The 23,325-nt window shown below is 41.1% G+C and overlaps 1 protein-coding gene across 4 annotated transcripts in view; it reads left to right on the top strand.

The window, feature by feature from the left end:
- ANO2 (anoctamin 2) overlaps positions 1-23,325 on the top strand; it is a 154,598-nt gene that overhangs the window by 84,725 nt on the left and 46,548 nt on the right. For all 4 annotated transcript variants that reach the window (XM_042469198.1, XM_042469196.1, XM_042469197.1 and 1 more), the window contains exons 13-14: positions 1,866-1,949; positions 14,669-14,758. In XM_042469198.1, coding sequence (XP_042325132.1) covers positions 1,866-1,949; positions 14,669-14,758 — 174 coding nt within the window. The remainder of the gene's footprint in view (positions 1-1,865; positions 1,950-14,668; positions 14,759-23,325) is intronic.

The raw sequence follows: 23,325 nt of genomic DNA, 5'->3' as shown, positions 1-23,325 counted from the left end.
ATTTTCCCTGGAAAACTCCAAACTTCCTCAGCATGTGGGGAAGGAATAATCTCCATTAGAGACTATGTTTACTCCAGAACATTGGGCTTGACTGTAACGACATGCAGTCGAGCCAAAGAAGAGAGGAGTGAAGTCTCGATAGAACAGCCCAGTACACCTAGAGATCAGACAAAGCTCAGAGGGAGACAGGTGGTTTCAAGACCACAAAAACCTGTTGATTCAGAACTCCCAAGGACTTTGGGTTAAGGACACTAAGATTTTTGTGCCCCAAAGTTTGAGATGCAAAATTTTTACAGACATGTCATGATGCTAAAGCAGCTGGACACTGGGGTTACTTAAAAACTTGACATACCATCAGAAAATGATATTGGTGAAATGGTATGAGAAGAGAGGCTGAAGCATATGCAAAACGTTGTTCTATTTGCATCCGTGCCAAACCTCTGGTGGGGAACCATTGAGGACTGCTTGTTGCTTATAACGGACTCCCAAATGCCACCAAACTGGCAGATTTGTTTATAGCCAATGTGTACAAATATCACGGGATAGCCGACAAAATGTCCTCATTCTGACATATATTCACTTGATGACAGTTCAGGAGAGAAGGGGAGGAGTTTTACTGTTACCAGGCAGAAGTGAAAATGTTACATTGCAAAAAGGAAGGACTTTTACTGTTACTGGGCAGAAGTAAAAAAATCTTACATTGCATAAAGACAGGAGAAGAGGAGACAGCTAATGTTATTCTATCTATCTATCTATCTATCTATCTATCTATCGATCGATCTATCTATCTATCTATCTATTTCCTGCTCTTTTCCCAGGACTAGGTCTATTATGTTTTGTTTTGTTATGTTTTGTTATGTGTTATTATGTTTTGGAGCGGAAAATATATAAATTATAAATTATATAAATCTGGGATTTATGTTCTATTATCATTTGAAACTTTGAACAAGCTGTGTTTTTAGACATTCCAGGTTTGTGTATCTGAATCCCAAATTAAAACATTTTAAGATTCAAAGTTCTTCCTGATATAGCTGCCAAACTGTTGTTAACTAATGCTTTCATAATTTTTATAAATTTGTGACAAGAATAAAATTATTTAATATGTATGATAAGCAAAGGAAAAGGCAATTATTCTTGATAAGGTGGAAGGCAGCAGGAAAAGTGAAAGACTATGTTACAGCCAGATAGAAACAATCAAGGCCAAAACCCTAAGTCTGCAAGAGCTGATCCTGGGCTGTTGATGATAAGATGACTTGGAAGTCTCTCATTCATAGAGTCACCATAGCTCAAAGTCAACTTAATAGCAGTTAATAGCAACAATGATAAAGTACTTGCTTAAATGAGTTCTCCCTCCCTTTTGATTGTCAAAATGCACCAAGGAGCATGTAAAGGTCTGATTTCTTCTTCCAGTTTTATAACTATGGGAGAAGCAGATAAGGAGCGTGCAGCGGCATCTGATCACTCCAGCTACAGTCACACTCCAATCAGCCTGGGATTGCAGCGACTGGATGCTGCAGTCCTGAAGCCAGCTGCTGCCATGGTCCTAAATGGACCTCAAACAAGGTGCGGCTTTTTGTCGCTTCTTTTTGGGCCACCTCAAGAAGCCTCAGAGTGGCTTCCAGCTAGAATGGGGACATGTGTCATCTGCACACCATGCCTCCAAAGCACCTGAAAGCCACACGTTTTTACCCATTTTACTTGGCCAAAACCTGTGTTTCCAAAGCATTTGCTATCAAATCAGTGTGTGTTTGAACTGTGAATTGATAGTGTTTTGGTATATTTTTTATGAGTGCTAAGTGATTACATTTTGGTTTTTTGTGAGTGCTAAGTTATTACATTTTCCTCACATTTCAAATTTGTTTTAGGAACATCCCAGACCAGAATATGAAACGAAAATACTACAGAAGAAGTCAAGAACTGAAAAAAGCAAAAGAATAAGTCAAGATGAGGTAGGTTATTATTATTATTATTATTATTATTATTATTATTATTATTATTATTAAGTCTCTCCCCCCCCCCCCCCATTCATACTATCAACATTGCATTTTTTTAAATAAGGCTGTCTGTCTTAACAGGTTTAGCTGCAGTTTAATTATTTAAGACTGTAATTCATTAATACGTTTTAGTCATTGAGACAAATTTAGTAAGCAGGGACTCTTTTGAAATCTTGTAATTGATTCTGTTGTAGTAGTTATAAAGATGGATTACAGTTTAGAAATCATAGGGATGAAACAGACGGGCAGGAAAAAGTGGATTGAAGCTGCCTTTTCTGAAGCCACATTGCAACCCCACCAACCGCACCTCCAGCTCCCAAGGCAGCTGGAGTGCTCATGTCATGACCACATCATATGGCTTCAAGCCAGGAAGAAGCGGAAAAAGCTGCTTCTTTTTGAAATGGCTATTCTCTTCATAAATTGCCTAGAGGGTACTTTCCTGCTGGCTTCAAGGCATGTGTCAGCTAAATGCCACAGTTTCAAGTCAGCCTGAAAGCATCTCTTTTTGCCTGTCTGTTTAGCCAAATAGAATAATAGAATCATAGAATTGTAGAGTTGGAAGAGACCACAAGGGCCATACAGTCCAACCCCCTGCCATGTAGGAAATCCAAACCAAAGCATCCCAGACAGATGGCCATCCAGCCTTTGTTTAAAGACCTCCAAGTTCCTCCTAATGTTGAGGTGGAATCTCTTTTCACGTAGCTTGGATCCATTGTTCCAGGTCCTGTTCTCTGGAGCAGCAGAAAACAAGTTTGCTCCCTCCTCAATATGACATCCCTTTCTCAATGTCCTTTCTGAATTGTGGCGCCCAGAACTGGACACAATATTCCAGGTGGGGCCTGACCAGAGCAGAATATAGTGGCGCTTGATCTAGACACTATACTTCTATTGATGCAGCCTAAAATCACATTGGCTTTGTTAGCTGCCGCATCGCACTGTTGACTCATGTTCAACTTGTGGTCTACTTGGACTCCTAGATCCCTTTCACATGTAGTTTTATTCAGCCAGGTGTCACCCATCCTATATCTGTGCATTTCATTTTTCTGCCCTAAGTGCAGTACCTTACATTTCTTCCTGTTGAAGTTCATTTTGTTAGCTGTGGCCCAGCTTTCTAGTCTATTCAGGTCATTTTGAATTTTGTTTATTATTATTATTATTATTATTATTATTATTATTATTATTAAATTACAAAAACATGACAACATATAAACATACAAACATATAAACATACAGCACTACTATATCTAGGTAGCTTTGACATGTAATTCTTTCTGTATTATTTTTACTGGAATATTCTTCTACTTCCAAGACAAGATCTCTAACCTTATAGTGTAAGTACAACTTATTTACCATATAGTTTGTTGGATTTTTTTATACCTAATATACTTCCTATTAGCCTATGATTGTTGAGTTACTTTATACATCTTTTGTTAAGAATTTACGCTGAGACTATAAGAACATTATTACATAGTTATAAACAGTAAAACCGTGAGAATAGTCTATTGATATTTATATACAAATTCTAGCTTTAATTCTTTATCTTACTGTGTTATCATACATTATCTATAAAGGAAAGGGAAAGAGAGGATAAAGACAGGTCAAAAAGGAGAATATCTCTTTTTCTTCTTCTTTTCTTTCTTTCCCCTCCTCTTCTTTTTCTTTTTCTTTTTTTTTTTCCTTTCTCTCCCTTTCCCATTTTTACTTTGTTTTCCTGCTTTCCCTGTATTTTATCACACATAACCAATCCTCTTCAGTTTCTTCTTTCGTTTTCCCTTTCATCAAAGCTGTCAATATATCCATCTCCATTGCTTCATAAAGATTGAAAAGCCAGTCTTCTAAATTTGGTGTTACTGGATTCTTCCATGACTTAGCAAAGATAATTCTTGCCGTCGTAACCATGTATAAAATAATACGTTTAAATTTTCTCTCTGTTTCTCTTTTTAGATCTGAGGTTATATGCAACAAAAATAAGAGTGGGTCAAAGGAGATGTTGTGGCCCAAAATCTCACACATTGCTAGGTGGATTTTTTTCCAATACTTTTCTGTTTCTCTACACGTCCACCACAGATGAAAAAAAATTGCATCTATTTTTTTACATTTCCAGCATGCCGCATCGTGTTTTTTATACACCAAGTTGATTTTATGAGGTGATATGTGCCAGCGAGGGAGCATTTTTAAGAAGTTTTCTCTGTAGTTTTGGCAAAGTGTGAAATTGTTAGAGTTCAAACATGTTTTTTCCCATATCTCTAGTTCTATGACCCTCCCAACATTCTGTGACCATTTTATCATGGTATGCTTAATCGTTTCATTTTCAAGATCTCTCCTTCGTAGTATCCTATAATATTTAGATATATGTTTCGGTTTTTTGTCAAATATAGTTTCGTCTATTTCATTATTGTTCACATTTATTCCAATGTTCTTGATATCCATTTTAAACCGTTCTGTTATTTGTCTATATACAAACCAATCATTAACTATTTCTTCTGATTTCATTTGTTCAAATGATTTTAACTTAATTACTTCTCCCTGTTCCAATAAAGATTTATATGTTATGTAGTTACTTTCCTGATTTGTTTTTGTTCTTTGCCAGAAAGCTTCCTGAAGAGAAACCCATAATGGTAGCTTGTTATAAAAAAGATTTTTGACTTTCAGCAATGAAGTTAATAATGAGTTGCTCACAAAGTGATGAGAGAAATCAGTATTTTCTTTAAGTTTTCCATACCAGAGGAAAGCATGGAATGCACACTTTCCAAACAAAGTATTCTTCTGTTCTCTAATTTAATCCAATCTTCTAACCAGAGTAAACAGGCTGCAAAAAAATATAATCTTAGATTGGGTAAAGCACAACCTCCCGTCATGGGTTCATCAGTTAGGATTCTCCAACTAATTATTGCCTTTTTACCAGACCATAAGAATTTGGAGAGTTCTCTTTGCCATTCTTCAAGATAACGTAAATGTGAGACAATTGGTAAGTTTTGGAAGAGAAATATAAACCTAGGTAAGACATTCATTTTTATAACGGCTACTTTACCGAGAAAAGAAAGATGTAATTTAGACCATTTCGCTAAATTGGAACGTATTTCTTTCCAAGTCCTCAAATAGTTGTTATGGAAAAGATCTATATTCCTCTTTGTTAAATTTAAGCCCAGATACCTTACTTCTTTTTCCACTTTGTAACCTGATAGTTTTGCAAGTTCTTCATCCTCTTTCTGTGATAAGTTCTTAGTTAGTATAGACGTCTTTTCTTGGTTTACTTTAAAACCTGAAAAACTTCCATATTCAAACAAAATCTCTTCCATGCGTTTTATAGATGTCTTTGGGTTTTCTAAATAAGGTATTATGTCATCCGCGAAGGCTCTTAACTTAAAACAACACTCTTTGATTTGAACTCCCTGTATTGTTTGGTCGTTTCTTATTTTAATGTTTAGAATTTCTAATACAATTATAAATAGGAGGGGTGAAAGAGGACACCCCTGCCTTGTACCTCTTTCAATGTTAATGTTAGGAGTTCTCTGTTCATTGACGATTAACTGGGCTTTTTGATCTTTATAAATGTTCTAAATCCAATTTAAGAAATTATCTCCCATATTCATTCTTCTGATGGTTTCCAGCAAAAAGTTCCAATTTACCCTGTCAAACGCCTTCTCCGCGTCCAATAGTATCATAATAATTATTTTTTTTTATTTATATACCGCTATTCCAAAGATCATAGCGGTGAACAGCAAATAAGCTAATTAGCAAGTAAACTAATTTGCCCCCAACAGTCTGGGTACTCATTTTAGTGACCTCGGAAGGATGCAAGCCTGAGTCGAGCTTGGGCCCTTTTACTGGTCTTGAACTCGCAACCTTGTGGTTTTGAGTGAATGGCTGCAGTACAGGCATTTAACCACTGCGCCACCAGGGCTCCTTGGCCATTATTTTTCTCGTTATGGCGACTAGCGCCTCGCGGAGTCTCTTCCGGGGCCCAGGAAGGAGCGCGATTTCTGTGCTCCTTCCTTGGAGCATCCGGGAGCCGCGCGGTTTGGCCGCTGCGGTTCCTGGACACTGCAAGCGGAGGCGGAGCCAGACCGCCACAATCCAGTGGTCTGTAACGCGCCCATAAGAACCTCTTCCCTTTGTTTGTAAAAGGCAGAAGAAAAACCATCAGGTCCAGGTGTTTTGTTAGGTTTCAATCTTTGTATGGCTGCCGATATCTCTCTGTTGGTAAATGGTTGATTCAATTTCAGCTTTTCTTCATCATTTAATTTTGGAATTGTTTGTTTATCCAAGTAACTACTTATTTCCTTTTTATCTAGTTCACTATTTAGATTCTCTCTGTATACATTTAGAATGTTTTCTTGGTCTGTTATTCTTTCACCTCTATATCTTACTTCTGTAATAATATTCTTTCCATGGTATTCCTTTAATTTATTTGCCAACAATTTTCCAGTTTTATTACCTGATTCAAAATGTTTCTGTCTGACTTTCTTTAGTTTCTTTTCTATTTCTTTCAGAGCAGTTACCATTAATTGATGTTGTAACTTTTCCACTTGGTGTTTGAGTGTTATAGCCCCCGTCTTTTTCCACTCATCTTCTTTAGCTTTTAATTCATCCATCAATAGTTTTTCTTCTCGCTTTTCTTTCCTTTTGAGTTCTATTTGGGCTTTTATAATAGCACTTCTAATTACAGATTTTCCTACATCCCAGATAGTTTTGTTCTCCATTCCTTCCATTTTATTTTCCTTAAAGTATAATTTTAAGGTTTCTTTGATTCTATTTTTGATATTTTCAATTTTAACAAGTTATTTTGTAGTCTCCAGTTATATTCCATTTTTTCTCTTTTAAATAAAAACTTATAGGATTATGATCCAATATCCTTTTTGGAAGTATATCCATCTTTTGGATTTGAGGGATTAGGTTTTTCATTGCAAAAAATAGATCTATACGCAAAAAAAGTGTTGTGACTTTCTGAAAAGAAAGTAAACCATTTTCTTCTTTATTCTTAAGTCTCCAAACATCCTCCAAATCATTATCTTGCTTAAGTTCGAAAAAGGAAGATGGTAGTTTCCCTTGGTTTGATCTTATTTTCTTTCCCGTGTTGGATTTTCTATCTATCTTAGGATCAGGAACTGCAGTAAAGTCACCAAGTAAAATAATATTAGTATAGTTGGTATTTTTTATATGCTCATTAATCTCCTTAAAATATTTTTCTTGGTTTTCAGAGGGTGCATATATACCTATCAGGAATACGGTCATATTTTTAAGTTTAGTTTCCACTGTGATGTAAAAATCTTCATTGTCTTTAAAAAATCTCCTTTGTTTGATATTTTTTATTAACAAAAATTGAGACCCCCTTCTTTCTTTTTTCCGATAATGAGGAGAAGCAGTGACCCAATTTGGGATTTCTTATATATATCTCTTCTTTTTTTAATCTTCGTTTCCTGAATGCGTATGATGTCACTTCTAAGTTTTTCTAGATGATGAAATACAATGCTTCTCTTACATTTTGAGTTGATTCCTTTCACATTCCAAGAAATTATTTTCACGGTCATCTTGCCTATGTAAATAATTTTTATATATATATATATATATAAAATGTCCTTTCTTTTTACTCTTTACTCTTTAATTCTTCTTTTCTTTCTTCTTCTTCTGTCTTCTTTTTTTCCCACCCTTCCTCCCCTTTATTAGTTTTCTTCCTTTATTTATCTTATGTAATTTAAATAAAAAATCTGTTTTTCTTTTTATTTTATTTTATTTTTTGTTTTAAGAGTTTTATTTTCTTTAATTTATTTGCTTAGTTCTTATTCAGTTTAAAAATAAGGAGAGGAGTGTCAGGTCCCCAAATCGAAAAGAAGACTATGTTCTTCAAGGACTAAATCGGTCTCTTTTCCAATTTGTTCTTGGGGAATTAACTTATGTGATAGTTCTCCTTCATCCACGATAATGTTGTTCTCATCATTCTCCTCGTTCTTTTTTCCTTTATTGTATCTCGGCCTCCATTCTCTTGGTTGCTTTGGTTTTTCTTTTCTTTCATCCTCTCTCTCTCTAGATTCTCTTCTTAATTTCTTTTCCATATCTTGGGCTTTCTCCTCATTATCTATTTTATGTCTTTTTTTATTATGGTAGAATGATAGTCCTTCAATACGCTCCCATCTGTTGAGATGATTAAGAAGTTGAGTTAGAGCTTTGTATTTGATTCTTGCGGCCAAAATTTGAAGAGGAAGATCTTTGAAGATTTTGATTTCTTGATCTTCTATGATAAGTTTTGTCTCGTAGTTTTTCTGTATTATCAGATCTCTCATTTTCGTCTTTACCAAACAAATCACAATATCGCGGGGGAATTTTTCTCCCAGGCTTGGACCGAGTTCACACGAAATAATGTATCATTTTCCCGATCCATTGTTTCTTCAGATATTCCTACATACTTGGCTAAATCTGGTAGTAGTCTTTCCGTGAGATCTTCATCATTTTTCTCAGGCAATCTTCTGATTTTAATGCATCTATCTCTATAACGAAGTTCATTGTTCCATTCCTTAGTTTGTTGTTGCTCCTGTTTCTTTAAAATTTCACTCAAAGTGTTTTCCAATTCGCCCGTTCTTTCTCTTATTTTTTCCACCTCTTTTTGGGTGCTTTTTATATCTAATGTCATCTTTTCCATCTTCTTTCCCAGGCTATCCAATTCTTTTTAAAAATCTTTCCTAATTTCCTCTCTCATCTCTTTAATTTCTCCTCTAATTTCTTGGTTAGATCCTCTCAAATCTTCTTTCATTTCCTGCCGTAGCGCTCTCATTTCTTGTCTAATTTTTCCTACTTCTTCTATTAGATGCATTATTGGATCCGTGATCTTTATTGTGCCCTCGGGAGAGCCCCTTCTTTGTGTTTGTATCTGAGTTTGCATTAGTGTCTTTTTGTTGGTCGCCATTTTATCTTGGCTTTCCAGCTAATTTAATTTGAGCCCACCATTCACGAGGGAGTACAATAATATATCAAATATTCAGAAGAGAAAAGAAATCAGTTATTATATATTTTTAAGCTTCTATGATCAGTCTTGTTAGTTAAATCTCCCCATTCTAAAACATTCCATTTTTATTTTACAGATTTTACCATATACCATATGTAACTTGTTGTCTAATATCTTAATAACCAGCTATGGGGATAGTTATTCGGTCACTGTGAACAGTATTAAAATTAGGACAAACCTTCGTATCTTAAATTTTATAGGTTTTAAAGATATCAGAGAGTATCTAAACATTAAATTTTCCCATGATTCTAAGTAACTTATAATGAAACAAATGAACCAGATTTGATATTTTCTTCAGGCGTAATGCAATCCAATACTTACAGTTACTGGATTTGAGTATTAAAGATTATGTGTATTATTATATATAGTAAGAATGTTTCTACATATTAAATTAAGCATCAAATAATCAGATAAGAAGATACATAATGGAATTCGATAATATTTTACAATTTTCTCCTTACTCTCTCTTTTCTTGGTTTGGAATTTCTAGTTTCCATTCGAAAGTAGCAAGTTTCTTTTCAAAGTAGGGAAAGTAGAGAGCAAAGTAGAATTTCTTTTGAATTTGATCTTGTCCTCTGGAGTATTAGCTATTCCCCAGTCTTCAAGCAGCCCAGGCCAACACCTGATCTAACTAATGCATTGAGTACATTCTAGTTATGAATATTTAATTGACAAATGCAAACACTCAAATGAACACAAACTGGTTTGATATTGAATACCTGAGTTTGAGGAAGCAGTTAAGATATCTTCTGTGGCTATTTATTTATTTACTTTATTTATATGCCACCTTTCTCCCAAGCTGGGACTCAAGGCAGCTTCCATAACAACAAACCAAAAGCCTTTATAAAAAGGTTAAAACTAAATTTAAAACACCACATTAAAACACTATAAAATTGATTAAAAATCATGCAAAAGTCCAAAACAGGTAAAACCTGTATTAAAATATTAAAAGGCAAAGCAGCATGAACTACAAAAGCAAAATCTTTCAAAGAGGCCACCCAAATCTTTCTTTCTTTGTTTGTTTTTTAAGCTATATAAACAACCTCTTTAGGTTTCCTTCAGCCAGGTGTCCCCCATCCATGAAGAAGTACCTAGGATTTTAGGGATGGACTAAGGCTAGAGTTCTAATCCCAGCTCAGCCATGTAACTCCACAGGGATTTATCTCCCACTTCACCAAAGAAATTCACTGGATGACCTTGAGCAAGTCACATGCTCTCAGTCTCAAGTCCATCCCTAAAATCCTAGGTACTCCTTCATGGTAGAAGGCCAGGATGACCCTTGGGAATCCCTTCCAATGCTAGGAGTTCCTGCCATTGGATGTCACCCTGCCCCTTCTTCTCTTTTGTGAGGGTCACACTCTCTCAGCTTCAGAGGTAGGGCATGACAAACCTCTCTCTGCAGCTCTCTCAAGGTGATGCTAAGGAAAACCTACTTTTATTTTGCATTTTAATTTCTTTATTTTATTTTATTTTTGAAAAGGAGAGTTCAGAATATCCATGAGTGATGCTAACCTATCATGCATTTTATTATTTTATTTTTGGCAAGAAGAGTTCAGAATACCCATGAGAGTGTGATGTATCCAAAGGGGGGGGGGATGAGATGAACTTGGGAATCCCTTCCAATGCTAAGATTCCTCTATGGCAGAATTCCTGCTTGGCAGAAGAGTATTGCCATTTGCTACCCCACCCCCTTCTCTTATGTAAGGGTCACAATGTCTCAGCTTCAGGGGCAGCCCATGGCAAAACTCCTCTTTATGTCAAGAAAACCCTTGGTTGGTCACATCTTCCAGTGCCATCATGATGTTGAACAGAGGGTCAGACTACATGTCCTCTAGGATCCTATGTATTCCTATGTATTCCTTCATAGCAGAAGGGGGTTGGACTGGATGGTCCTTGAGGGTCGCCCCCCCAACTCTACCATTTCTTGTTGGGGCTGCAGTCAAAGTTTATTTGTTGAGACTGGGGTTTTTCTGTGTGTGTCTGTGTGTGTGCCTTCAGGTTTTTTCAAGCAGGGGAATGTTCTTTAAACCTCTGCCAAACATCTTATTGACCTGGTAATTAAGTTTGAAATGCAAATTAAATTAGCACCAAAACACGTAAATAGTGTAAATGTTCGACTTTTATTGTCATTCAGGAAATCTGTGAAAAATCCTTCTCTAGCTGCTGACAGGGAGAGACAAAATAACTTTTTAAAACTGGAACCTTTGAAACTAATATTTTTTTTAAAAAAAATTCACCAAGTTCTCAATGGATGAGAAGAAAAACATTGGTTTGTTGAACTACTATTTCGAGGCAAGTGATGAATTTACTAGACCTAGTCATCCTTGTTGGTTAGGTTCAGATCTAAAATAACTGATCCCCTTGTTGCCTCTTCCACCTTTTGGACAATGAAATTGTCTTCCAGGCAAGTGAGGAATTTGCTAGACCTTGAGGATTTTGCTGAGTTTGACTTCCAGCAAATATGAGGATAGTTGAAGTCACTCATCACTATTTCATCTCTCCTTTCTGAGTGTGTGGTCATCTGTTCTAGAAAGGCACCATCCAATACCTCTATCTGACTTGGGGGTCTATAGTAGACTTCCACAATAACATCCCTGTTTCCCTCCCCTTTAATATTTATCCAGGTGCTTTCTATCTGGCTTCCAGGATTGATGTGCTGGATCTGTTTACTGGTGTAAATATCTCTGACATATAAAGCTATTCCTCCTTCTTTCCTCTTTGGCCTCTTTCTACCCCTGTATTCCTACATTCCAATCATGAGACTCATCCCACCAGGTTTCAGTGATGTCTATTATATCTTATTTGCTTTGTTGTGCTAGGAGTTCGAGTTCATCTTGCTTATTTCCCATGCTCTGTACATTAGTGTAGAGACATATAAGACCATGTGTTCCCTTTACTTGCTGCCTGTGCAAGTTTTTTTGCCTCCCACTGTTGGGTCTTTGCACTGTTTGCCTTCTTCCCTCTATGGCAGTTTGACTATTTTCACCAGCCCTTTTGCCTTCCAGAATAATATCTCCCTCCCCCATATAACTCACTTTAAAGCCCTCCTGATCAAATTTTTGAGGCTACTGGCAAAAACGATTTTGCCAGCTGGCGTGAGATGCAATCCATCCTTTGCCAGATGTTCCCACCTCATGGAACTGCAGCCCATGATCCAAGAATCCAAATAATTCTTGGCAACACCATCTATGGAGCCAGTTGTTTTCATCCACTATTTTCTTCTCCCTTCCTGAACCATGATGCACTTCAACTGGCAGAAGAGATGAGATGACAACCTGTGCAGCCATCTCTTTCAGCTTCCTACCCAGAGCTTCATAACACTTATGATATTCTGAAGACTGTGCCTTGCAGTATCATTCGTTCCAACATGGACTAAAAGGAAGGGGTATTGGTCAATAGACTTGACTAATCTTGTCCCCAGGGAGACAACGCACCTCCTGAGACATCTTGTCAGGCCCACCAACCACTGCTTCAGTACCCCTTAGCAAGGAGTCCCCCCACCACCACCACATGCCTCCTCCAAGGCTTAGCCACGACTGTTCCCCATGGCAGTATTCTCCTCCTTGCTGTCCTTTTGCAGGCAGGTGGGAACATTTTTTCCAGCAAGCCTTTGAGGTTTATTTTGCGGGGGGTGGGGGATAGAGGAAATAGATCATGTATAATGTGCTATTTTTTAAATATAATATACACCTCTCCCCACCACAAAAAAATACATATTATACTGTGATCATACAGATGCAGTCTGTAAGCTGCCCTTTCTTTAAAAAAAAACCTGATTTCATAATTTTAACAATAACTAATAATCCTTACTCTTTCCAGTATCTCTTCTTCCTTCTAAATCCATCCATATTCCACTTAAAGAATAATTATTCCTTTAAGTACTAATTGCTAATATTATTTCACTTGCTTAGTCTCTCCACTATTACAGACGGCACTGGGTATGTTTAGCCTGGAGAAGAGACGGTTAAGAGGTGATATGGTAGCCCTGTTTAAGTATTTGAAGGGATGTCACATTGAGGATGGATCAAGCTTGTTTTCTGCTGCTCTAGAGACTACAACACGGAACAATGGATGAAAGCTACAGGAAAAGAAATTCCACCTCAGCATTACACTAAGAGCTATTTGACAGTGGAATACACTCCCTTTGGAGTGTGGTGGAAGAGGCTGGATAGTCACCTGTTGGGGATTCTTTGATTGTGATTTCCTGTATGGCAGGGGGATGGACTGGATGGCCCTTGTGGTCTCTTCCAACTCTATGATTCCATGATTCCTTTTATTCTTCCTGTCTCCAAAGGTGGCAGGAAATTTGATTACTCTTTTCACTGTTCTATGACGAGCAAGATACAGTCCACCATTGCCTTATGAGGGGGATCTGTTCTGGACCCCGCCGCGTAAGGCAAATTCCACCTATGCTCGAGCCCCTTCCAACGGGGCTCGTGCGCAGTGACACAGCGGTGCAGCACCCCATGCACACCGTGCGCACCCCGCAGCTTGAGTGCATACGCTCAAGACCACTGTATTTCAAATGGCTTGTCCCTCATAGAAGCTGACCAGTTTCCCAAAGAATGAAGAGAGGGAAGTCTCCAGAGAACTTTTGCTTAAATTACAGAGCTAAGACTATTCACATAATGTGTCATCTCTATATTGTGAGCCTTCTTTTATATTGTCTACTGCCTTTGGTCCCTTTTGGGGAGAAAGGTGGGATAGAAAATAAATAAATAAATAACCTAGGTAGCAGCTGTAACTTTCATAGAATTTGTATATGCTGAGGCCTGAGGCATAGCCTTAATAGCCACAAGGATGGTGTTTCTTTTTCAGCTTTTTAGCAGCATAAAGAAATCCATACACAGTGATTATTTTTTTGACACAGTATAATTTGTAAAATTTCACTCAAGTATGCAATGTGGTATACAGTGTGCCCAGGTCATACATGGCCATGCCATACGCAATTTCCAGCATATGCTGGAAGCCTGCACCGGAAGAAGTAATGGGGTGCGCACCATGGGGACAAGTCCCATTACTTCTAATGGGGCTCCAGCATACTTGGTTTTTTTTTTTCTTTTATGCGGGTCCGGAATGGATTCCCCACATAAAAAAGGGTGCGCTGTATATGTATCAATAAAAGTGGCCTAAAATCTGTTTTGTTCCTCTCAAGAATAAACCTATTAAATTCAATAGTATTAAAAGAACGGGCAAATGTAGTATCGGAGCCATTGGCAATAATCTTTGAAAACTGATGGAGAACAGCAGATTGTTCTACTCTGTGGCTACAAAAAAGAACATCCTGATGGTGAGAGCTGTTCAGCTGTGGAACTTGGAATGTGGTGGAGTCTCCTTTTGAGCTTTTTAAACCATTTAAACAGAGGCTGGATGGTACTCTGTCAGCAGTGCTTTGAGGGTATATTCCTCCATGACAGAAGTTTGGACTGGATGGTCCTTGTGGTCTCTTCCAACTGTATGATTCTATTATTCTAAAGACAGTTTAAATGAATCTTCAAATGTTACATATAAATTAGCAAAAAATGGGTGTGATTAAATCTTATCAAAACTATCATGAGACAAAGTTTTACTGAATGACACCATCACATTATTTTAACTTGAGTTGGATCACTACTATTTTCATTTCATTATTTAGCATTATATATTATAATTTTGCCATTATGTCTTATACTAGGATGAAAAGGATGAAAAGGAAAAGGAGAAACTGACTTGGAAAGATCGTACCCCTGGTTATCTGGTGAACTTGGCATCTATCTTATTTATGGTAATTTTTTGCATCATTTATTTTATTTCCATATGGGTCTACATAAATTGTCTTTGACTGCATGCATCATCAGATTGAATCAACATATTCAGATAGTCATATTATTGTGCTAGTTCCTATTTACATAAACTTTCTTTCAATTAAATTAGTGACAGAAACGTGACAGAAAAGAAATAGAAATGGAATTTTCTCATAATTGTGGTGCCAATCAAGTTTATGAGCCAGAGCATGGTGCAGATTTGTCCTTAACAACTACCTTGCTAAACAAATTTAGTTATCTGAGATATGCCAACCGTTTTGTTTTGTTTTTGTTTTTTATGCTACAGATATTACCAAGAGACAGGAAATTCTCTGATACAGATTATTCATAGTGGACTCATAGGCGGGGTACAGACCGCCAAAAAGAGGCTCCTCCTCAGCGCTTCTCTTTCCTGTGCAGGAGCACCACAGCATATAAATTGCACGGCACTGCTGCACAGGAAAAAAGAAGCTCAAAAATGGCTCCTTTTTGTGGTGCCGCAAAGCGCCAGAGATGGCGCAGTTATGGCGCAGCTGTGCAGCCCCGTTTGGAGGCTGCACAGCTGCGCCGTAACCATCATGTGCCACGTCTGGCAGGCGCGCTGCAGCTGTGGCGCTCCACCCACCAGGCAGCCCTAGCACGTGACGAGGGCGCCTCAAAGGCCCGTCTGTTCTGGGCCATAGATTTCTGCAGTGTGATTGTTTCTGTGAGACTTGGGATTGCTCTGACCAAAAATCCACGACAAACTTCAGGTAAACCAGGAAGTTTATTATAAGGACTAAGTAGAAGCATTCCTGGCCACGTCTTTGTTGAATCTGAGGAACTCCAAATAGAGACAGCACTTTACAATTCCCCAGACCCCTCCCTTTGAGTTGGTTTCCCTTCGGTTCAGCCTTTGATGTAGAATTTCTCCCTTTGTTCTGAAGGGGGAAGGGGGGGGGGGTGTTGACCATTTGGTTCCCAGTTCCTCTACCAAGTAGAGATCTAAGGCTGTATGCATCTTTGGTATCAGTTTCCCAACAACTCCTCATAAAACTGCCTGACTGCAATACGTGACCATCTGGCCCATTCCTCATGGTGGCAGCCCCCCTATTTCCAAAGTGACTGTCTATCTATATCTCTACTTCCTCTCTCTATATATGTATCTATATCTTCCCTATTTGTGGGTGAGAACCTATTCCCTGACCCCCACTCTGCAGTCTATCTATCTATCTATCTATCTATCTATCTATCTATCTATCTCCCTATCTATCTATCTATCTATCTCTACAAACCTCATGGCAGAATACACCCTGAATGACTGACTGAAGGTGGATTCTGACAGTTTCTTGGAGGCAGTATACATGCTGCTCTCACTATTCAGATGTTGCCCTTGAAAGACTATATGTCATCAGAAGGATGTAGGAAGGTCTTTTATATTGATTCATACCACTGTCTCTTCTAACCCAGTGGTTCACACTAGCTGGTGGCTATCTAGTGTTTCAGACATTATTCTTTTCTAGCTCAGTCTGTAAATCTTTGGATATTTCCTAGCAATCTCCCAAATACTTAATAGACTCAGGTCTGCTTATTTTCCAAAATCAAAGAAGATGGAATGTATTTGGAATAGTGTGGCAGGCATCATCTTTCTTTAAAGTGGAATAGCTACAGAAGAGTGTTCAGCATGAGATCATGTAAAACTGGACAGCAGTCTATGTGACCTGACTGAGCATTGTTTAGAAATGAATTCTAAACATGAAGCTTGGTATGTTTAGCTTGGAGAAGAGAAGGTTAAGAGGTGGTATGATAGCTCTGTTTAAATATTTGAAGGAGTGTCATGTTGAGAATGGAGCAAGCTTTTTCCCCCCTGCTTCTCCAGAGAATAGGAGCCAGAGCAATGGATGCAGAAAAAGAGATTCCACCTAAACATTAGGAGGAACTGCCTGATGGTAAAAGCTGTTTGACAGTAGAACACACTCCCTTGGAGTTGTTAATGTATTGAAGGTGAAAATGTTCAGATGTGGCAATGGTTGCAGAAGCCTAAATTGGCTACAGCTGGAGTCCAGAGCAGCAGCCGGATGCTCAAGGTCAAATAAGCAGGACTAAATGTAAATATGCTATGTCTTCAGTCTGAAGAGGGATTGGTGTCTATGGTGCATAGCAACTTGTGTAGAAAGAGGCTGGGCTTAGTGGTCGCCTCATGGTAATTCTGTATATAAGCAAAAACGATTGTGGGAGTTTGACATAGTGTGGTGCGTCAGTTGGTAAGAGTTTTTGTACAGTAGTGATTAGCTCGTGTTATTTGAAACAAAGCAATAAAGCCCTCTTAGGAGTGAACTGCTGGAAAGTGATTCTTTGATCTAGCAGCTGTTTCTCCAGGCAGTCTTCCAAGCAAGCCGAAAGCTTGTGTTTGGAGCTTCTCTCTGTTCCTGTGTTGGAGAGATAGCTAATGTCTTCATCCATTTGCCACCGGACCAGAATCACTGGCAAGATTCATCACCCAAATATCAACAGGAGTATGGTGGAGTCTCCTTGTATAAAGGTTTTTACCAGAGGCTGGATCGCCATCTGTTAGGGCTCCTTTGACTGCATATTCCTGCATGGCAAAGGGTTGGACTGGAGGGCCATTGATGTCTCTTCTAATTCTATGATTCCATAATTCTGTAATTTCTTTGGGAGCTAATTTTTTGGCAGATTCTTGGGTTTTTAGGAATCTGGTGGACAGATATACCTTCTGTTGCACTTTGAATTCCCAATTTGGACCTGTTTTCTTGTTGGCATATTTTTAATACACTATTTGGGACCAAGCAGTTCATATATATTTCATGCCCAGTCAATTAAAGGCACTGGGGCCAGTCTGTTGAACCTCAAGGCTCAGCACAATTCAAAGACTATTTCAAAAGGCAAATGTCCCATGCTTTGATGAATAAATAAATAATAATAATAAAAGATTTATTTATATACCACCCTTCGGAACATCAGGGCGGTGTACAAAATATAGAACAATACAATCACAATAATGCAAAATTATACAATATACAATAATACAATAATACAATTACAGCAATTACAATATTAAATAAACATAATACAGAAAAATACAATACAGTGTAACAGCAATACAACAATACAACAATCCATAATAATACACAATTCAAGAAAATAAAACTCTAAAAAACATACTATAGCTGGATGGCAATATGAGAACTGCAACAGAGTAAGACTACTAGCTAAGTCAGACTTCTGAAGCAGAAGCAGCTAACGGGAACCTGCTACCCTGGGCCTACGGCCATGCGCAGTTGCGGCCATGAGTCCGTTGGCGGGAAGTCCTGGGTGGATGCGCAGCTGCGCAGGTAGAATGCTCTCCCAGGAGCCCGCTCCAGCAAACAGCGGCACAAACGCAGTCCCTCGGGGCCTTGGAGGGGGCAGGACAGGGAGGTTCCCCAGCGAGCTGGGTTTTATGGCATGCCGCTGCCACCGACACACCCCTCCCCGGCTCCCCCTCAGGTGTACCTGGTCTCCCTCGGTCCTGGCAGCGCCGCCATGAGTCCGTTGGCGGGAAGTCCTGGGTGGATGCGCAGCTGCGCAGGTAGAATGCTCTCCCAGGAGCCCGCTCCGGCAAATAGTGCTTTTATAAGCGATTGCTGCATAGGGCAGGAGGCCAACCCAAATGTTCTGCTGATAATTTGTGTAACAACTCAGATATTGTTTTAATACCTGACTCACTCCCTTTGTCTGCCCATTACTTCAGGGATGATTGGCTTAGCTCATACAAACTCATTCAATGCCCAACCATTTCAAAAACACTTTCCAAAATTGTGCATCCTGGCCTGAAATAATTTTGGTAGGTATTTCATGTAACCTGTAGATGTATGTTGCAAACAGGTTTACCAATTGTTGATAATAACTTACTTGCCACTGTACCTGTGTGGAGAATAGGTCAATGATTACGCAGACAGACATTTTCTCCAGGTTTTCTGGGAGACAGGTGATGAAATCCAAACTAATGTGAGACTTGTGAGATTCTGGAAATACTCTGGATCACCTCTGTGATCAACCTTTTGACCTTAAAAGGTCCCACAAACTTAGGTCCCAATTTTTTGCAAGGCAGCCGACACTTCAAGTTTTTTGTAGATAGAAAAACTTTGTCCCCCACTTTAATATCCCAACTTGGTTTCCGGTGTTGATCTGTGAACCTTTTGTAATCTAGCTTAGCTTGCTTTAGAGCATCCTCAATCTTTCCCCAATTGTCTCTTAATAGTTGGCTCCAATTCCCCACTGACACTGGATCCTCAGGAGCTGGGGTTAGTTGAGGGATGACTCTTGGCTCGTAGCCGTACACAGCCTGAAATGGTGACACCCCCGTACTGGCGTGTATCCCCATGTTAAACGCCACCTCCACGTGAGGCAACAGGTCCATCCAATTGTCCTGGAGGTGGTTCACATAGCATCTTAAGTATCGTTCCACACACTGGTTAGTGCGTTCCACCTGACCATCTGTAGCTGGGTGAAAAGCTGTGCTCAGTGCTAATTGCACCCCCAATTTGTCCTGTAAGCACCTCCAAAATTGAGAAATGAAGGTTCCTCCTCTATCGGAGACTATCTTATCTGGCAAACAATGTAACCGGTACACATTTTCTATAAACAAGTCTGCCAACCGTGGTGCACTGGGTACCCCCTTACACCCCACATAATGCACTTGCTTGGAAAACAAGTCTGCGATCACCCAAATGGTGTCCCTGCCCTTGCTGTCGGGTAAGTCTGTGATGAAGTCCATACCTATGTGTTGCCAGGGTCGAGTGGGGGTTTCCAATGACCTCAACAACCCACTAGGCTTCCCTGTGTTAGGCTTAGCTCTGGCGCAAACCACGCAGCTCTGAACATAGTTCTCTACTTCTTTTCGCACCCCTGGCCACCAATATTTGCTTCGCAGAGTGTGCCAAGTTTTCACAAACCCCCAATGTCCCGCCGCCTTGACATCATGGCAAGCTGCCATTACCTTAGCCCTTAAGTCCTCGGGCACATATATCTTGTTGTCCTTGCCCCACAATCCATGTTTCGTCTGCTCTAATTCACTCCTCAGATTATTGATTCCTAGATCCCCTTCGTAGGCTTGGAGGATCTCTCGTAAAAGGGGGTCTAAGTCTGCGAATGCCCGCTCTTGTTCCCTTTTGGTTTGACTTCGTGTGGTTACCCCTAGCCCCAGTTGTTGTGTGGTGAACAGGGCCTGTTTTTCCAACTCCTTCTTTTCCCCAGGCCCGTGCATCCGTGAAAGACCATCAGCCAGCACATTCTCCCTCCCTGGGATGAATTTTATGGTAAAATTGAATTTAAAAAATTCTTTAGCCCATCGGCGCTGTTTTGGGCTCAACTGCCTCAGAGTCTGCAATGCCTCTAAGTTCCTGTGATCCGTCCATACTTCAAAGGGGTGGGGAGCCCCCTCCAGGAATTGCCTCCAAGTGTCTAAAGCCCACTTAATAGCAAACGATTCTTTCTCCCAGCATGGCCAAAGTGCTTGCGTCGAATCAAACTTCTTGGAGGAATAGGCACAAGGTCTGAGCTGGCCCCCCCTCATCCCGCTGCAACAACACTGCCCCCACTGCTGCATCCGAGGCGTCCACCTGCACTACGAAAGGCTGCTCGGGGTCGGGGTGCTTAAGCATTGGCTCTGAGCTAAACAACTGCTTCAAAGCTTCAAACGCCTTAGTGCACTCCTGAGTCCAGTTAATCTTGTTAGATGGCTTGAGTTTCTCTGTTCCCGGGGGGGTCTGCCCTCGCCTCTTACTCCCTTCCCCGGTAGAGGTTTTTAACAGATTAGTGATAGGCAATGCCACTTGAGCAAAATCAGGGATGAATTGTCTATAAAAGTTTGCAAATCCCAGGAACCTCTGCACCTGCTTGCGCGTTTTGGGCTCAGGCCAATTCAGAACATCTTGGACCTTGTGGGGGTCCATGTGCAGTCCCTGAGTGGACACCCTGTACCCCAGAAAATCAAGTTTATCTGTGTGGAAGTGGCATTTGGACAGTTTCACATACAGTTTGTGGTCCAGCAGCCTCTTCAATACTTTTCTGACCAGTTGCACATGGCTATTCAGGTCCTGAGAATAGATCAAAATGTCATCTAGATACACTAACACTCCTTCAAAGAGTAGATCATGCAATACTTCGTGTATAAGCTTCATGAAGCACGAAGGTCCTCCCGAAAGCCCAAACGGAAGAACCAAATATTCAAACGCCCCCAGAGGACAATGGAATGCGGTTTTGTACTCATCTCCTTCCTTAATTCTTACTCGGAAGTACGCATCCCGCAAATCCAACTTAGTGAAAACCTTCCCGGTGGATAGCCAACTCAGCATATCCTTCATCAGGGGGAGTGGATATTTACTGCAGGTGCTTATGGCATTTAGGTTTTTATAGTCCGTTACCAGCCTCAAAGACCCATCCTTCTTTTCCCTGAAAAATACTGGAGCCCCTAAAGGCGAGCTGGAAGGGTGAATAAACCCCCTGGCCAGGTTTTTCTCAATAAATTCCTTGAGCGTGCTCATTTCCCGGGGTGTCATGGGGTACATTTTTGGTTTGGGTGGGGCCACCCCTGGGTTCAGTTCTATTGCGCAGTCTGTGTCCCTGTGGGGGGGCAGCGCATCACATTCCTTTTCTTCAAAACCCCTCTCAAATCTCGATATACCTCTGGGAATCCTAACGAAGGTTGGAGCCCTGTCCCTGCGCTCATGGCACAGGGGCCCCTCATTTTTACTGTCAAAGCTTGACTATTCTCAGCGGACGAGTGTCCTTTCAGCCTCAGATGCTGCTTGCATCCTGGGTCGTTAAAAGTCATCAGCTGGTTCTTCCAATTAATAGCAGGGTTATGCACCGTTAGCCAATCTATGCCTAGCACCAAGTCCCAGCCCTGAGTTGCTCCGATTACAAACTGTATGGTTTCCTGGTGTCCAGCAATTTTTAACGTTAAAAGTTCTGTTTGTGTCCTACTGGGCACCCCCCCCCCCATCATGGAGCCATCCATCTGCATGAACGGAATCTCCTCAGGTAGAGGCCCCAGTCCTGCACGGTTTTAGGGCTCATTAGGCACCTGGTGCAGCCCGAGTCCAAAGCTGCCAGCAAAGTTCCCATAGTTCCTTTGCGTTTGTGCCCAAGTTTCACTTCCAAAAAATAAATGGGCACTCCCCCACTCACCACGTTTGGGATGTTCCCATCCTGGTCTGCATCCTTCTGGTGCGCCTCAAAACGTGGAGCTCCAGTCCCTGGGTGGGTGGCTTGCCCCGCAGTCTCTCTTCTCGCTCCTCCTCCGGACCTCGGCGGCGCCTTGCCGGTGGCCTTGTCGCCGGCCTTTTCTGGGCACTTGGCGATGAGATGTCCCTTCATGCCACAAGCCAAGCAGAGTCCCAGCCTCATCCTACGCTGTTTCTCAGACTCCCTCATCGATTTTGGATGCGGTTGGGCGCCTCCTCCGGAAGGCTTTACCAGAGCCTTGCCCTAATGAAGAGCCGCCCGCTGTTTGGCCAATCGCACTCGCTCCTTGGTGGTTTCGGCCTCTCCGGCCCACCGCATCCATTCCTGCAGCCCCGTTGGGTTCCCTCTCATCAGCACCCACTCTAGTAGTTCGGAGTTGAGTCCATCCTGAAACTGACGAACCAGCATGGGCTCTGGGAAGTCTGGGATCTGGGCGGCCACGCTTCTAAACTCCAACACATACTCCCCCACGGATCGCTTGCCTTGTTGCAGCGTCATGAATTTAGTTTTAGCGCGGTCTACTCGGAAGGGATCTTCAAATCGTGCTTGAAGCGCCGTCATGAAGGCTGCCAAATTCTGCAGCTCCGGGGCCCTGCAGTCGTATAGCTGCACCAGCCACTGGGCTACCTGGCCCTCCAGCCTACCAGCCACACAGCGCACCTTTTCTCCTTCGTCCGGGAAGTAGTCTCCTCGGGTCCTCATGTGCCCCGCCACCTGAGCCAGGAAGAATGGGAGCTGTTCAGGATCCCCATTAAATTTGGCTTCTAGCTTACTAGCCAGGAGCTCCCTCAGCGCCCCAGCTTCTCCTCTCCCTCTCCTGGGGCCCGTGTTCAGACCGCCGTGCCGTGAGGGGGGTCGCGAGGTAGTCTCTGCCTCCTCGTCACTCTCCTCCTCTGAGCCCTCGCCGAACGCCTCCGTCGCAGGCTTGGGTGTGGAGTAATTCTCCCGCTTCTCTGACTCTCGGGTAGTCAGTTGAGACATCAGGGATTTCATTTCCCTCAAATCCTCCTTAAGGCCCGCCACCTCATCTGCCAGGTTCCCCTCCGTTGGCGCCCTCAGCATGGCCTCTCCCACGGCTTGGTCCCAAGCTGTTACTCTGCCTGCTCTGCGGCGTTTCTTCTCGTCCTCCGGGAGTGGGAACCACAGCTCCTCCAGCAGCCCGACTCCATCGTCCCTTTGTTTGGGTCTGGCTCCCCGCTGCTCACCGCCCTCGAGAGATTTCTCCCACTCCGACATCCCTCCTGATGCGGCTGGCATCCTTCCTGGTGGCAGGGATTCCTGGGTCGTCATTTTGTGTGAGTTTTGGCAAACTGTGAGACTC

This window comes from Sceloporus undulatus, chromosome 5 (genome assembly GCF_019175285.1).
Source record: "Sceloporus undulatus isolate JIND9_A2432 ecotype Alabama chromosome 5, SceUnd_v1.1, whole genome shotgun sequence".
Taxonomy (NCBI): Eukaryota; Metazoa; Chordata; class Lepidosauria; order Squamata; family Phrynosomatidae; genus Sceloporus; species Sceloporus undulatus.
This window is presented reverse-complemented; position numbering and strand designations above follow the sequence as displayed.